Source organism: Panulirus ornatus, chromosome 66, assembly GCF_036320965.1.
Source record: "Panulirus ornatus isolate Po-2019 chromosome 66, ASM3632096v1, whole genome shotgun sequence".
NCBI classification, from domain to species: domain Eukaryota; kingdom Metazoa; phylum Arthropoda; class Malacostraca; order Decapoda; family Palinuridae; genus Panulirus; species Panulirus ornatus.
This window is the reverse complement of record NC_092289.1, coordinates 5549341-5565706: the sequence shown is the minus strand read 5'-3', so window position 1 is coordinate 5565706 and position 16366 is coordinate 5549341. Positions and strand designations below refer to the sequence as shown.

The 16366-nt window shown below is 39.4% G+C and overlaps 1 protein-coding gene across 5 annotated transcripts in view; it reads right to left on the bottom strand.

The window, feature by feature from the left end:
• Positions 1-543: 543 nt before the first annotated feature.
• LOC139746781 (uncharacterized) overlaps positions 544-16366 on the bottom strand; it is a 155402-nt gene continuing 139579 nt past the window's right edge. For 2 of the 5 annotated variants that reach the window (XM_071658320.1, XM_071658318.1), the window contains exon 5: positions 544-3508. In XM_071658320.1, coding sequence (XP_071514421.1) covers positions 3125-3508 — 384 coding nt within the window. In that variant the 3' untranslated portion in view covers positions 544-3124. The remainder of the gene's footprint in view (positions 3509-16366) is intronic. The other 3 variants (XM_071658323.1, XM_071658319.1, XM_071658321.1) reach the window with 3 other exon arrangements.

The window sequence follows — 16366 nt, the reverse complement described above, 5'->3', positions numbered from 1 at the left end:
AGCATGAATATGTACTTGTATATATATATATATATATATATATATATATATATATATATATATATATATATATATGTATATGTCTGTTTATGGATCTGTATATCTGTATATGTATATGTGTGTGTATGGGCGTTTATGTATATATGAGTGGATGGGCCATTCTTTGTCTGTTTCCTGGTGCTACCTCGCTGATGTGAGAAATGGTGATCATGTATAATAGAATGAATAATAAATAATCTTAGTGATAAATTTGTCTGAAAACTTCTATGCTTGTTTAATAAATGTAGCTGTTTTTCACTGTCTCATTGGGAATTGCCATTCAAAATCTCCTCTTTCCCTCACTGTCAGTCACTGAAAGACCGTAAGGCATTATCAATTCATAGAGAGAAAATGAGGGATATTAGAAATTGCTTTTTTGTTAATGATGATATTTAGGTTTTTATTGCTTTTTTCAGATTTGATTATCATACCATTTTTGGGTTCCGAATAATTTTCTTTTATTTAAGCATTGCCATTCTCAGATTCCAAATAACAGTCCACAAGTGACAGAAAATAGTGTTTATTTCATTGATGACAGAATTTTCAATAAAGGGTGCATATAGGTACAGAATACTAAAATAATGACTATACAGTAATTCTATATACAGAATTTACAGACCTCAACCACAGATGAACAGAGGGCAAAATTCTTAATCATTGTTCAAGAATTAATCAAACATCTTAATCAATTCTCAAACTGACTTACAAGTACTAATTACATGAAGAATTTGCCTCTTAACCACCAAGTTGTCAGTTCAGAAATATCACAATAAGTAAAATTGATTCTCACAACCAAGTGATTAAGTCTCAAAACTCAAGTAATGATTAACAATTCGGTCCAAAGGCTATGTTAAAGTGCAGCTGCTAGTGCCCTGCCCTGGAATTAGACTTCCATTCTGCATCAAATGAATACCAATATTTTTTATATATATAAATATATATATACTGTATATAGATTTTTTAAGGGACAATTATAATTGTCTCGGTATTGAGGAATACTACAGTTAAACCTAATGCTAATTCTGTACATGATCCACTTTAATTTAAATATCACATGTACTTTGGTAAGTTTGGTTTAGCTGTGGAGAACTAACCAAAATCTCTACAACAATACAGTAAATACTAAAATCCAATTTAAGTAGAATTTGATTATCCTGAACAGCCTAATATATCATTTGTGTTACTTATTGTAGATCATGTTTCACATGAAAATAAGCCATGAAATGAACATTAGTAGAAATGTAAAACTATTGTGTTTGAGATATAAAAACTGGTTAGTTGGTTCTGGATAATCAGTGTATTAATGTATATTAAAAGTATAAGATGAAGGACCATTATAATGCAAAGATTCATAGTCATTCAGCTCTAAGAAGTATTCGTATCATATTCGTATCATATGCAATATATATATCTCAGTTTTGTTGATGCAAAAAGGACAGATGCTTAAACTAGAATATCTTTTTATTCTATCAGTTTATAGAATTGCACAGTTCTAATATAAATTTCCTGGTAATGAATTATTTCATCAAAAAGGAAGTCTGTAGGATACTTTGGAAAATATTTGATATGAGATTGGTTGTGATTATACTGCTGGGAAATATTTTTTTTAATATTAGAGCATAAAGTAAAAGGATTTGTAAGTTATTACAATAAAAAATAAGAAGTAGGAACAATATTCCAACAGAGACATCTGAAATATGAAGAAGGGACAAGATGTATGTATGCACTATGTGACAGTAAAAGCACTGTTCCAGTAAATTATCCCTGACTTTGTAGTGCACTATAGTTAATGAGAAAAGGATATAGTGTGAAAAAAGATATACAGTTGTCTGAAGATCAGGAAATGTATGATTTGTATGTCTCCAAGAGATTTTAAGAAACTGGTGTAAATGTAGCCTGATTGTGCCTGTTGAATGAACATTTTCAAGTGACATCAGTAATATCTTTGAAAAAGTGGTCGTTGGAGTATGAACTTCAAAAGTTCATGAAGGACTTCAATGTATTTTATGGGTATATGATGATCTCGGCATATTTCTGTGTGCGAAGATAGTGGGAAACCAAGATCGTGATTGTAACACATGGTAGTAAGGGATTTGTTCAGAAAAAGCAACTATAAAACCATTTAATATAAGCATTGAAAGTAATTATTAATAATTGACGGCAATCATTCATAAACATCTGAAAAGATGGAAGAGAGCATTTACAATGAAAAATTGCCATTATCTTAATGGAAGCAGAAAAATGAAGCGCACTGGCTTTGGGTAATTATTGAATGCCCAGTAAACATTTAGTTAATTATTAAATATTTCATTTGTTCTTCAGACAGGCTGAAGCTATACATCTCCTATATTCTTAACTAAAATTAATTTTATAAAATTTCACCTTTTTGCATACTTAATAATACATATAAAATTTTTTATATATATCTATATATTTATATACATATAGTACAGTAAATATAGTATTCTGGAATATAAAATGTGGACATATGACACATGAGTTATGGAGGGAAGTGATGAACCATTGCAGGGCACTAATTAGATACTAAGCTAAAAGATCAAAACTCTATGTTGTAATGCTCTCTGTACAGGATTTTAATAAAGTATATACATAAGATACAAGTATGGAAGCTGGAGAGTCAGCTATAATAACTCAGATGATGCTAAATTCATTAAGAATTGTACGTACATGTGAATACAAAACTAATATCGGACGGCTGTACCCGTGTTGACATAATGTAGTAAGAAAAAGTTCAAAGTCATACCTATTACTTACAGTTATTCATTCATATCTCATCCAGGAGATTCACAGAATGCTCTACAAATGAGCAGTTTAAAGCCATCTGTTTTCTCAGTCCATGACAAAACCTTAACTGTTTAATATAGGCAAGTTTGTCACTGTCACAGACAACATCACATTGTTGAGTTACAAGTTGGGAGTAATGCATACACTCAGCTGGGATGTAGTCACTGCCTCTCTGGCATTAGCCTAAGTTTAGTGAGGCAGGACTGAGGTAGAGTCGCTAAGCCAAAGTGAGCATGAGCCTCTTGGTCATGGTACTGAGCAGGTAGATGTTGCCCACCGCTCAGATTTTTGGAAAAAATGGATAAGGCACATACTCTGACATTACATGGCAGGACTTTTCAAGATGTTTCTCTAGGTGTGCTTTCTGTTTGAAACCTCGACCACATTGTTGACACTTAAATGGCCTCTCTCCAGTATGTGTCCTTAGATGCACTTGTAGATTGGATTTTCTCTTCTTAGGAAATTGCTTACCACAGATTGGGCAGGGAAGAATCTCCTCAACATTAACATTACTGTCTTGAGGCCAAAGGGATCCTGGTGGAAGCAGCATGGACCCAGAGATTGGTGGATTAGGGTGGTGAGGTGGTAGGCTGCAGTGACCTTGAGGGCTCAGCATGGATGGGTCCTCACGTTTCAACTTGGATGACTTTGATGACAAGTCCTTCTGAAACAAGGGGAGACTTGGATCAGGCACTATCTTACAGCATGATGTAAATTCTTCATGCAACCCAGTAATCACTTGGAGTTTTCCCTCAGTTAACCTTCACCATTTACTTCATGCCTTAAAGTATGTCAGTACTTGTCACCACAGCCACCTGATTATTTAGTGTTATCTAAGGGTTGACAAAACATTGGAAAGGCAAATAAAAGGAGTATATTTAGCATTGGTGTAGCTGGATGGAAAGCTGAGCATAATACTTGTATATATATATCAAGCTATTAAGAAACCCACTCATGATATATCTGTTAATGGAAGCCAGTTTGGAAGTTCATTATATTTAGAGGTTATACTTGATCACCCTAGGATAGATATAAATGATGCAGTTTGTTTTACTGGTCATAAAACTATATATATATATATATATATATATATATATATATATATATATATATATATATATTTTTTTTTTTTATTATAGTTTGTCACTGTCTCTCGCGTTAGCGAGGTAGCGCAAGGAAACAGGCGAAAGAATGGCCCAACCCACCCACATACACATGTATATACATACATGTCCACACACGCACATATACATACCTATACATCTCAATGTATACATATATATATATATACACACACAGACATATACATATATACACATGTACATAACTCATACTGTCTGCCCTTATTCATTCCCGTCGCCACCCCACCACACATGAAATGAAACCCCCTCCCCCCACATGTGCATGAGATAGTGCTAGGAAAAGACAACAAAGGCCACATTCGTTCACACTGAGAGTATGTGGGTGGGTTGGGCCATTCTTTCGTCTGTTTCCTTGCACTACCTCGCTAACGCAGGAGACAGCGACAAACTATAATAAATAAATAAATATACATATAATGCATTACACATGACAGCTAGAGAATGAATGTGAGCATGAGCATATGGGGGCCTGTCTTTGTCTCTTCCTGGTGCTGCCTTGCTAACACAGGAAATAACAATAAAGTTTGAAATGAAAGGAGAAAAAATGTATATGTATCTTTCTATCTACCTATCTATCTATCTATCTATCTATCTATCTATATATATATATATATATATATTTTTTTTTTTTTCAAACTATTCGCCATTTCCCGCATTAGCGAGATAGCGTTAAGAACAGAGAACTGGGCCTTTAAGGGAATATCCTCACTTGGCCCCCTTCTCTGTTCCTTCTTTTGGAAAATTAAAAAAAAAAAAAAGAGAGGGGAGGATTTCCAGCCCCCGCTCCCTCCCCTTTTAGTCGCGTTCTACGACACGCAGGGAATACGTAGCAAGTATTCTTTCTCCCCTATCCCCAGGGTTATATATATATAGGGTGTTTTGGTCGAGGTGGTGTGCAAAGTGAGAGGGTTAGGGAAAATGATTTGGTAAACAGAGAAGAGGTAGTAAAAGCTTTGCGGAAGATGAAAGCCGGCAAGGCAGCAGGTTTGGATGGTATTGCAGTGGAATTTATTAAGAAAGGGGGTGACTGTATTGTTGACTGGTTGGTAAGGTTATTTAATGTATGTATGACTCATGGTGAGGTGCCTGAGGATTGGCGGAATGCGTGCATAGTGCCATTGTACAAAGGCAAAGGGGATAAGAGTGAGTGCTCAAATTACAGAGGTATAAGTTTGTTGAGTATTCCTGGTAAATTATATGGGAGGGTATTGATTGAGAGGGTGAAGGCATGTACAGAGCATCAGATTGGGGAAGAGCAGTGCGGTTTCAGAAGTGGTAGAGGATGTGTGGATCAGGTGTTTGCTTTGAAGAATGTATGTGAGAAATACTTAGAAAAGCAAATGGATTTGTTTGTAGCATTTATGGATCTGGAGAAGGCATATGATAGAGTTGATAGAGATGCTCTGTGGAAGGTATTAAGAATATATGGTGTGGGAGGCAAGTTGTTAGAAGCAGTGAAAAGTTTTTATCGAGGATGTAAGGCATGTGTACGTGTAGGAAGAGAGGAAAGTGATTGGTTCTCAGTGAATGTAGGTTTGCGGCAGGGGTGTGTGATGTCTCCATGGTTGTTTAATTTGTTTATGGATGGGGTTGTAAGGGAGGTAAATGCAAGAGTCCTGGAAAGAGGGGCAAGTATGAAGTCTGTTGGGGATGAGAGAGCTTGGGAAGTGAGTCAGTTGTTGTTCGCTGATGATACAGCGCTGGTGGCTGATTCATGTGAGAAACTGCAGAAGCTGGTGACTGAGTTTGGTAAAGTGTGTGGAAGAAGAAAGTTGAGAGTAAATGTGAATAAGAGCAAGGTTATTAGGTACAGTAGGGGTGAGGGTCAAGTCAATTGGGAGGTGAATTTGAATGGAGAAAAACTGGAGGAAGTGAAGTGTTTTAGATATCTGGGAGTGGATCTGTCAGCGGATGGAACCATGGAAGCGGAAGTGGATCATAGGGTGGGGGAGGGGGCGAAAATTTTGGGAGCCTTGAAAAATGTGTGGAAGTCGAGAACATTATCTCGGAAAGCAAAAATGGGTATGTTTGAGGGAATAGTGGTTCCAACAATGTTGTATGGTTGCGAGGCGTGGGCTATGGATAGAGATGTGCGCAGGAGGATGGATGTGCTGGAAATGAGATGTTTGAGGACAATGTGTGGTGTGAGGTGGTTTGATCGAGTAAGTAACGTAAGGGTAAGAGAGATGTGTGGAAATAAAAAGAGCGTGGTTGAGAGAGCAGAAGAGGGTGTTTTGAAATGGTTTGGGCACATGGAGAGAATGAGTGAGGAGAGATTGACCAAGAGGATATATGTGTCGGAGGTGGAGGGAACGAGGAGAAGAGGGAGACCAAATTGGAGGTGGAAAGATGGAGTGAAAAAGATTTTGTGTGATCGGGGCCTGAACATGCTGGAGGGTGAAAGGAGGGCAAGAAATAGAGTGAATTGGAGTCATGTGGTATACAGGGGTTGACGTGCTGTCAGTGGATTGAAGCAAGGCATGTGAAGCGTCTGGGGTAAACCATGGAAGGCTGTGTAGGTATGTATATTTGCGTGTGTGGACGTGTGTATGTACATGTGTATGGGGGGGGGGGTTGGGCCATTTCTTTCGTCTGTTTCCTTTGCGCTACCTCGCAGACGCGGGAGACAGCGACAAAGTATAAAAAAAAAAAAAAAAAAAAAAAAAAAAAAAAAAAAAATATATATATATATATATTTTTCTTTCTTTCAAACTATTCGCCATTTCCCGCATTAGCGAGGTAGCGTTAAGAACAGAGGACTGGGCCTTTGAGGGAATACCCTCACCTGGCCCAATTCTCTGTTCCTTCTTTTGGAAAATTAAAAAAAAAAAGAGAGGGGAGGATTTCCAGCCCCCCCGGCTCCCTCCCCTTTTAGTCGCCTTCTACGACACGCAGGGAAAACGTGGGAAGTATTCTTTCTCCCCTATCTATTTTATTATACTTTGTTGCTGTTTCCCGTGTTAGTGAGGTAGTGCAAGGAAACAGACGAAAGAATAGCCCAATCCACCCACACACACATGTATATACATACATGCCCACACACACACATGTACATACCTATACATTTCAATGTATACATACATATAATACACACAGATACATATATACACATGTACATATTCATACTTAATGTCCTCAGCCATTCCTGTCACCACCCTGCCACACATGAAATGGCATGCCTCTCCCCTGCACGCACGCGAGGTTTCGTTAGGAAAAAAACGACCACATTCGTTCTCACCGTCTCTAGCTGTCATGTGTAATGCACTGAAACCACAGCTCCCTTTTCACATCTAGGCCCCACAAAACTTTCCATGGTTTACCCCTGACACTTCACATGCCCTGGTTCAATTCTCTGACAGCATGTCGACCCCAGTATACCACATCGTTCCAATTCACTCTCTCTCTCTATACACACACACACATATATATATATATATATATATATATATATATATATATATATATATATATATATATATATATATATATATATTTTTTTTTTTTTTTATACTTTGTCGCTGTCTCCCGCGTTTGCGAGGTAGCGCAAGGAAACAGACGAAAGAAATGGCCCAACCCCCCCCCCCCATACACATGTACATACACACGTCCACACACGCAAATATACATACCTACACAGCTTTCCATGGTTTACCCCAGACGCTTCACATGCCTTGATTCAATCCACTGACAGCACGTCAACCCCTGTATACCACATCGCTCCAATTCACTCTATTCCTTGCCCTCCTTTCACCCTCCTGCATGTTCAGGCCCCGATCACACAAAATCTTTTTCACTCCATCTTTCCACCTCCAATTTGGTCTCCCTCTTCTCCTCGTTCCCTCCACCTCCGACACATATATCCTCAAGCAAGACCCTCCAGTTTCGAGGCTGCACTCCAAGTAGCAGAAGGAAAATGATGGGCTAATTTTGAATAAGAAGCTCCTTAATTAGACTGTACTCTTCGTTTTTTTCATGATGATACAGTCTCGTTTAAGGTGACTTCTCATTTACAGAGTATAAGCTTGCAGGCATAGTCCACACACACACACACACACACACACACACACACACACACACACACACACACACAGAGCATACATAAATCTAAGAAGTTGTTTGATAGCGTAGAGTATTCAAGATTTGAGACCCCATTAGTGTTCAAAAGATGGGAGTGCCATGAAAGCAAAACTACCTCCTTGTTGAATACATATAGTTAATTACATATGCACACAAACACACAGTTCATTCATATACAAACATACACACACCTACTTGTGTTCGAGTCCTTCACAATCATTCTCAGTTGTTCATCCTCCCCTTGAGGCTTGATGAATGGGTACCTGGCTTATGCTGGGTTGTGTGTATGTGTGTTTGTACACATATAGGAGAAAAGACATGGTACAGATATATACAGACTTAAGAGATGAGGCTACATGAGTTTAAAACTTTCCTTGTAATACATAATTAGAGATCATATATATATATATATATATATATATATATATATATATATATATATATATATATATATATATTATCCCTGGGGATAGGGGAGAAAGAATACTTCCCACGTATTCCCTGCGTGTTGTAGAAGGCGACTAAAAGGGGAGGGAGTGGGTGGCTGGAAATCCTCCCGTCTCATTTTTTTTAATTTTCCAAAAGAAGGAACAGAGAAGGGGGTCAGGTGAGGATATTCCCTCTAAGGCCCAGTTCTCTGTTCTTAACGCTACCTCGCTAACGCGGGAAATGGCAAATAGTATGAAAAAAAAAATATATATATATATATATATATATATATATATATATATATATATATATATATATATATCTGGACCCATGGAAGCGGAAGTGGATCATAGGGTGGGGGAGGGGGCGAAAATTCTGGGGGCCTTGAAGAATGTGTGGAAGTCGAGAACATTATCTCGGAAAGCAAAAATGGGTATGTTTGAAGGAATAGTGGTTCCAACAATGTTGTATGGTTGCGAGGCGTGGGCTATGGATAGAGTTGTGCGCAGGAGGATGGATGTGCTGGAAATGAGATGTTTGAGGACAATGTGTGGTGTGAGGTGGTTTGATCGAGTGAGTAACGTAAGGGTAAGAGAGATGTGTGGAAATAAAAAGAGCGTGGTTGAGAGAGCAGAAGAGGGTGTTTTGAAGTGGTTTGGGCACATGGAGAGAATGAGTGAGGAAAGATTGACCAAGAGGATATATGTGTCGGAGGTGGAGGGAATGAAGAGAAGAGGGAGACCAAATTGGAGGTGGAAAGATGGAGTGAAAAAGATTTTGTGTGATCGGGGCCTGAACATGCAGGAGGGTGAAAGGAGGGCAAGGAATAGAGTGAATTGGAGCGATGTGGTATACCGGGGTTGACGTGCTGTCAGTGGATTGAATCAAGGCATGTGAAGCTGTGTAGGTATGTATATTTGCGTGTGTGGACATATGTATATACATGTGTATGGGGGGGGGGTTGGGCCATTTCTTTCGTCTGTTTCCTTGCGCTACCTCGCAAACGTGGGAGACAGCGACAAAGTATAAAAAAAAAAAAAAAAAAATATTTATGTATGTATATTGGTGAGGCTGTATCATCATTTGGCAACAAGGAGTAGTTTCATAAAAAAGAATTTCTTCCCACAATATGATTCATCTTTTCTCTCCTGCTGGAAGAGTACAGCCTTATAGCTGCAAAAGCCCGTGGAGAAGGGGGCCCTACAATAATCAATGTATTATATTAATTAATATATCCATAATCAGTTCAAGACCTCTTTTCAGACATTCTTGCAGCCCAAGGATTTGCTATTTCCTGTAGTAAGGAAATGTAGACTCCTTTTGGGTGATAAGTTTTTTGACAAAACTGTATTCCCATTGATGTAGCCTCCCAAGGGTGACTTTTCAGTCACAGTATGACCTCATGCAAGTGGAGTTTAGTTTGATCGTGTAAATAATGAAAGGGTAAGAGAGATGTATGGTAATAAAATGAATGTGGTTGAGAGAGAAGAAAGTATGTTGAAAAGGTTTGGACTTTCGGAGGAAAGGCTGACAAAGAGGATATATGTGTCAGGAGTGAAGGGAACAAGAAAAAAAGGGGGACCAAATTGGAGATGAAAGGATGGAGTGCAAAAGATTTTGAACCAAACTGGAGATGGAAGGATGGAGTGAAAAAGATTTTGAGCAATCAGGGGATGAACATGCAGGAGGGTGAATGGTGTGCAAGAGTTTTGGAGAGAGGGGCAAGTATGCAGTCTCTTAGGGATGAGAGGGCCTGGGAAGGGAGTCAGTTGTTTGTCGATGATACAGCTGTATTGGCTGATTCAAGTGAGAAACAGCAGAATTTGGTGACTGAGTTTGGAAAAATGTGTGAAAGGAGAAAGTTAAGAGTAAATGTGAATAAGAGTAAGGTTATTAGTTCAGTAAGGCTGAGAAAAATTGGAGGAAGTGGAAGTGAGTCACAGGGTGGGGGGGGGGAGTTTTGGGAGTAATGAAGAATGTGTGGAAGGAGAGAACGTTGTGGAAGGAGAGAACGTTATTGTAGAGAGCAAAAATGGGTATGTTTGAAGGAATAGTTCCAACATTGTTATATGGTTTTGAGGCATGGGCTATAGATAGGGTTGTATGGAGGAAGGTGAATGTGGTGGAAATGAAATGTCTGAGGACAATATGTGGTGTGAGGTGGTTTGATCGAGCAAGTAATGGAAGGGTAAGAGAGATGTGTGAAAATAAAAAGTGTGGTTGAGAGAGCAGAAGAGGGTGTGTTGAAATGGTTTTGACATATGGAGAGAACGAGTGAGGAAAGAGTGACAAAGAGGGTATATTTGTCATAGGTGGAGGGAACAAGCAGAAGTGGGAGACCACATTGGAGGTGGAAGGATGGAGTGAAAAAGATTTTAAGCGATTGGGGCCTGAACATACATGAAGGTGAGAGGTGTGCAAGGAATAGAGTGAACTGGAACGATATGGTATACCAGGGTCGATGTGCTGCCAGTGGACTAAACCAAGACTTGTGAAACATCTGGGGTAAACCACAGAAAGGTCTGTGGGGCCTGGATGTGGATAGGGAGTTGTGGTTTCGGTGCCTTACACATGACAGCTAGAGACTAAGTTTGAGCGAATGTGGTCTTTTTTGTCCGTTTTCCTGGCACTACCTCACTGAAGCAGGGGGTAGTGATGCTCTTTCATGTGGGATTGGGTTGCATTGCACCAGGAATGGAAGAAGGCAAGCAAGTACGAATATGTACATGTGTATATATGTATATGTCTATGTATGTATATGTTGATATGTATATGTATGTATATGTTGATATGTATATGTGCGTGTATGGAAGTTTATGTATATATACTTGTATATGAGTGGATGGGCCATTCTTCATCTGTTTCCTGGCGCTACCTCGCTGATGAGGGAAACAGCGATTAAGTTTAAAAAATATTAATATTTATACATATTTCCTTTTTGTATATATATGGAAATAGGGAAGAAAAAAAGAATACTACCCATGTATTCCCTGTATGTCATGACAGGGGCAGGAGCAGAGAGCTGAAAACCTTTTTAATTTCTAAAATATGGAGCACAAGACAAAGTCAAGTGAGGAGTGCTTATCCTCCTTGAAAACTCAGGCTGGGGTTCTGAATTTGTTTGGATTTAACCAGGATGAGAAAAAAAGAGTGGTAGGTAGTATGTTTAAGGAAAGGAATCTGGATGTGTTAGCTCTGATTAGAACAAAGCTCAAATTGTAAGGGGGAAAGATTGGTTTAGGAATTAGGATTAGATATTAGTGTAAAAGACAAAAGCTAAGTAAGGTGTAGCATTTCTGCTGAAGCAGAAGTTGTGGGAATGTGTAAAAGAGTGTACGAAAGTGAGCTGTAGACTGATGTGGGTAAAAATGAGAGTGGATTATGAGAAGTCGTTGATTATTAGTGCTTATGCACTTGGCCATGAAGAGAGGTAAGTGTTTTAGAAGCACCTGAGTGAGTGTGTCAGCAGTTTTGATGCACGAGATTGGATATTAGTGAAAGGTGATATGAATGTGAAAGTGGGTAATGTTGAAGAGTATAATTGGGGTGAGCATGGGGTATTCAGTGAGGTGAATAGAAATGGTGAACATTGTGTGTTGTGGAGTTATGTGGTGGAAAAGGACTTGTGATTGGAATGCCTGGTTTAAAATGAGGGACATACATGAGTATACATGAGTAAGTGGGGAAGATTGGAAGTGGGCATTGTTAGATATGTCTGTGCTGAGAGTGGCAGCTGATGGGATGTCTAATCATTACCTGGTGGAGGCAAGGTTTTATAGGCTTTAGGAAAAGAGGAAATGATATGAGTAAGACAAGGGTAGTGAAAGTGAGCTCTGAAAACTGACTTGTGAGAACAAATACTAGGAGAGACTGAATGTAGAAAGGCAATAGATGAGAATAAACAAAGCTAGGGGAGTTGATGAGGAATGGAAGTATTTAGGGATGCAGTGCTGGCATGTGTGAGAGAAGTGTGTGGCATTTAGAAGGTGAGAAAGGGTAGTGTGTGGTGGAATTAAAAAGTAAAGGTGACAGTGAAAGAGAAAAGTGATGGGAATGGGTGGTACTTCCAGACAAGGATTACAAGTATTTGGGATATGTAAAGGATGTGGGAGGAGGCCAAGAAGAAGGTACAGAGACTAAAAAAGAGGACAAATGAGAATTGGGGAAGGCAAGTATCGGCAACCTTCAGGGAGAATAAAAAGGTACTTTGAAAGGAGGTTAATAGTATGAGTAGACAAGAAAACAAATGGAAGCATCACTGATTGGGCAAACGGGAATATGGTAGCAGGCAGGTAATGAGGTAACAGATGAGGTGAAGAAGAGGTGGAGTTGAGTCTGTTGAAGGTTTGTAGAGAATTTGGGTCAGGGAGGTATGAAAAGTGGGTGTCATGGCAAGTGATATGGTGAAGGGAGAAGAGGTAGTGAAGCGCAGGTAATTGTGTTTGTGACTGATAAGTTAGGATTTCCATTTTATGTATAGATCATGGTGAGGTGCCTGAGGATTGCTGGAATGCATGCATGGAACCACTGAATAAAGGCAAGAGGTACAAAAGTGAGTACTCAAATTACAAAGGTAAAAATTTGAATATACCTCATAAGTTGTATGGGAGGATGATGATTGAGAGGGTGGTGATGTACACAGAGCATCACATTGGAGTGAAATAAATATGGTTCCAGGAGTGGTAGAGGATGTGTGAAGAATTTCTGTGAGAAATACTTGGTGAAGCCGAAGGATTTGTATGCTTTGAGGAAGGTTTTACTAGTATATGGTGGAGAAGGAAAGCTATTAAAAGCAGCGAGGAGTTTTTCTCAAGAGAATAAGGTGTGTGTGCGAGTAGGTAGAGAAGAGGGTGAGTGGTTCCTGGTGAGGGTGAATCTCTGACAGGGGTGTGGGAAGTCATCATGGTTCTTTTAGTTTGTTTATGAATGGGATGGTCAGGGAGGTAAAGCAAGGGTCTTGGAGCAAGGTGCAGGTCTGCAGCCTGTGGAGGGTGAGGGGGGGTCCTATGAGGCAAGTCAGTTGTTTGCTGATGACATAGCATTGGAGGCAGATTTGAGTGAAAAACTGCAGCAGTTTGGAAGAGTGTGGGAAAAGGGAAAGTTGAGAGTAAATGTGAATAAGCAAGGTTATTAGCTTTAGCAGTGTGAAGAGCTTAGCTTGTTGGGGTGTGAGTTTGAATGAGGAAAACTTGGAGAAAGTGAAGTATTTTTGATATCTGGGAGTGGACATGGCAGTGAATGAAACCATGGAAGCTGAAAAGAGTCATAGATGGGTGAGAGGAGGCAAAGGTTCTAGGGGCACTGAAGAATATGTGGAAAAAGAGGTCACTATCTGGGAGGGAAAAATAGGATTATTTGAAGGTATAGTAGTCTTAATTTATCCCTGGGGATAGGTGAGAAAGAATACTTCCCACGTATTTCCTGCATGTTGTAGAGGGCGACTAAAAGGAGAGGGATTGGGAGGCTGGAAATTCACCCCTCTCGTTTTTAATTTTTCAAAAGAAGGAACAGAGAAGGGGGCCAGGTGAGGATACTCCCTCTAAGGCTCAGTTCCTCTGTTCTTAACACTACCTTGCTAATGCAGGAAACAGTGAATGTGTAAGACGATGAAGTAGTCTTGATGGTGTTGTATGGATCTTGGGCATGGCCATAGATGAGAATGTATGGAAGAGGGTAAATGTATTGAAAATGAAATGTTTGAGGACTGTGTGTTGTGTGAGAAGGGTTGATCAAGTAAGGAATGATATGGTGAAAGAGAAGTGTGATAATAAGAAGAGTATGGTTGAGAAAGCTGAAGAGAGTGTGCTGACATGGTTTAGACTAATGGAAGAATGAGTAAGGATCAGTTGACAAAGAGGATAATGTGTCAGAAATGGAGGAAACAAGGGGAGGGGGGAGACCAAATTGGAAAAGGGAGGCTGGAGAGAACAAGATTTTAGCTGCTGAGGTCCATAATATGTAGGAAGGTAAAAGGAATGCACCTGATAGTTATTTAGAATGATGCAGTATGGGTTAAAGTACTGTCAGTGGACTGAACCAGGGCATATGAAGCATTAAGGGGAAACCAGAGAAAGGTCTATAGGACTTTTTGCACGGGGGTTATGTTTTCAGTTCATACACATGACAGCTAGAGGGTGGATGTGAGCAAATGAGGCCTTTTCTTTGTCTGTTCTTAGCCCTACCTCCCTGATGTAGGAAAGTGCAAATAAGTATGGAGGAAAGAAATATATATATATATATATATTTATTTATTTTCTTATTAATTTTATAATAGTCATCCCAGAACCAATTTCTAGCATTAGAAATGGAGGCTTCTCTGGAATGAGTTCTTTAACAGCCTTTCCAAAGGTGACTCCTCACTTGTGACGTAATATCAAGTAGTTGGGAGTCCAGTAACACCTCTATATATACATATGTGTGTGTATATATATATATATATATATATATATATATATATATATATATATAGATATATATAGATATATATATATATATATACCGTGGTTGATGTGCTGTCAGTGGATTGAACCAGGGTATGTGAAGCGTATAGGGTAAACCATGGAAAGTTTTGTGGGGCCTGGATGTGGAAAGGGAGATGTGGTTTCAGTGCATTACACATGACAGCTAGAGTCTGAGTGTGGATGAATGTGGCCTTTGTTGTCCTTTCCTAATGCTACCTCGCACGCATGCCGGGGGAGAGGGGTATCATTTCATGTGTGATGGGGTGGTGGTGGGAATGGATGAAGGCAAAATGTATGAATATGTGCATGTGTATATATCTGTGTATGTATATGTATGTATAAGTTAAAATGTATAGGAATGTATATGTGCGTGAGTGGGCATTTATGTATATATATGTGTATGTGGGTGTGTTTGGCCATTCTTTCGTCTGTTTCCTTGCGCTACCTCGCTAACGCGGGAGACAGTGACAAAGTATAATAAAATAAATGAATAATTAATAAATATATATATATATATATATATATATATATATATATATTTATGATGATGATGATACAGCGCTGGTGGCTGATTCATGTGAGAAACTGCAGAAGCAGGTGACTGAGTTTGGTAAAGTGTGTGAAAGAAGAAAGTTAAGAGTAAATGTGAATAAGAGCAAGGTTATTAGGTACAGTAGGGTTGAGGGTCAAGTCAATTGGGAGGTAAGTTTGAATGAAGAAAAACTGGAGGAAGTAAAGTGTTTTAGATATCTGGGAGTGGATCTGGCAGCGGATGGAACCATGGAAGCAGAAGTGGATCACAGGGTGGGGGAGGGGGCGAAAATCGGAAAGCAAAAATGGGTATGTTTGAAGGAATAGTGGTTCCAACAATGTTGTATGGTTGCGAGGCGTGGGCTATGGATAGAGTTGTGCGCAGGAGGATGGATGTGCTGGAAATGAGATGTTTGAGGACAATGTGTGGTGTGAGGTGGTTTGATCGAGTAAGCAACGTAAGGGTAAGAGAGATGTGTGGAAATAAAAAGAGCGTGGTTGAGAGAGCAGAAGAGGGTGTTTTGAAATGGTTTGGGCACATGGAGAGAATGAGTGAGGAAAGATTGACCAAAAGGATATATGTGTCGGAGGTGGAGGGAACAAGGAGAAGTGGGAGACCAAATTGGAGGTGGAAAGATGGAGTGAAAAAGATTTTGTGTGATCTGGGCCTGAACATGCAGGAGGGTGAAAGGAGGGCAAGGAATAGAGTGAATTGGATCGTTGTGGTATACCGGGGTTGACGTGCTGTCAGTGGATTGAATCAGGGCATGTGAAGCGTCTGGGGTAAACCATGGAAAGCTGTGTAGGTATGTATATTTGCGTGTGTGGAAGTATGTATATACATGGGTATGGGGGTGGGTTGGGCCATTTCTTTCGTCTGTT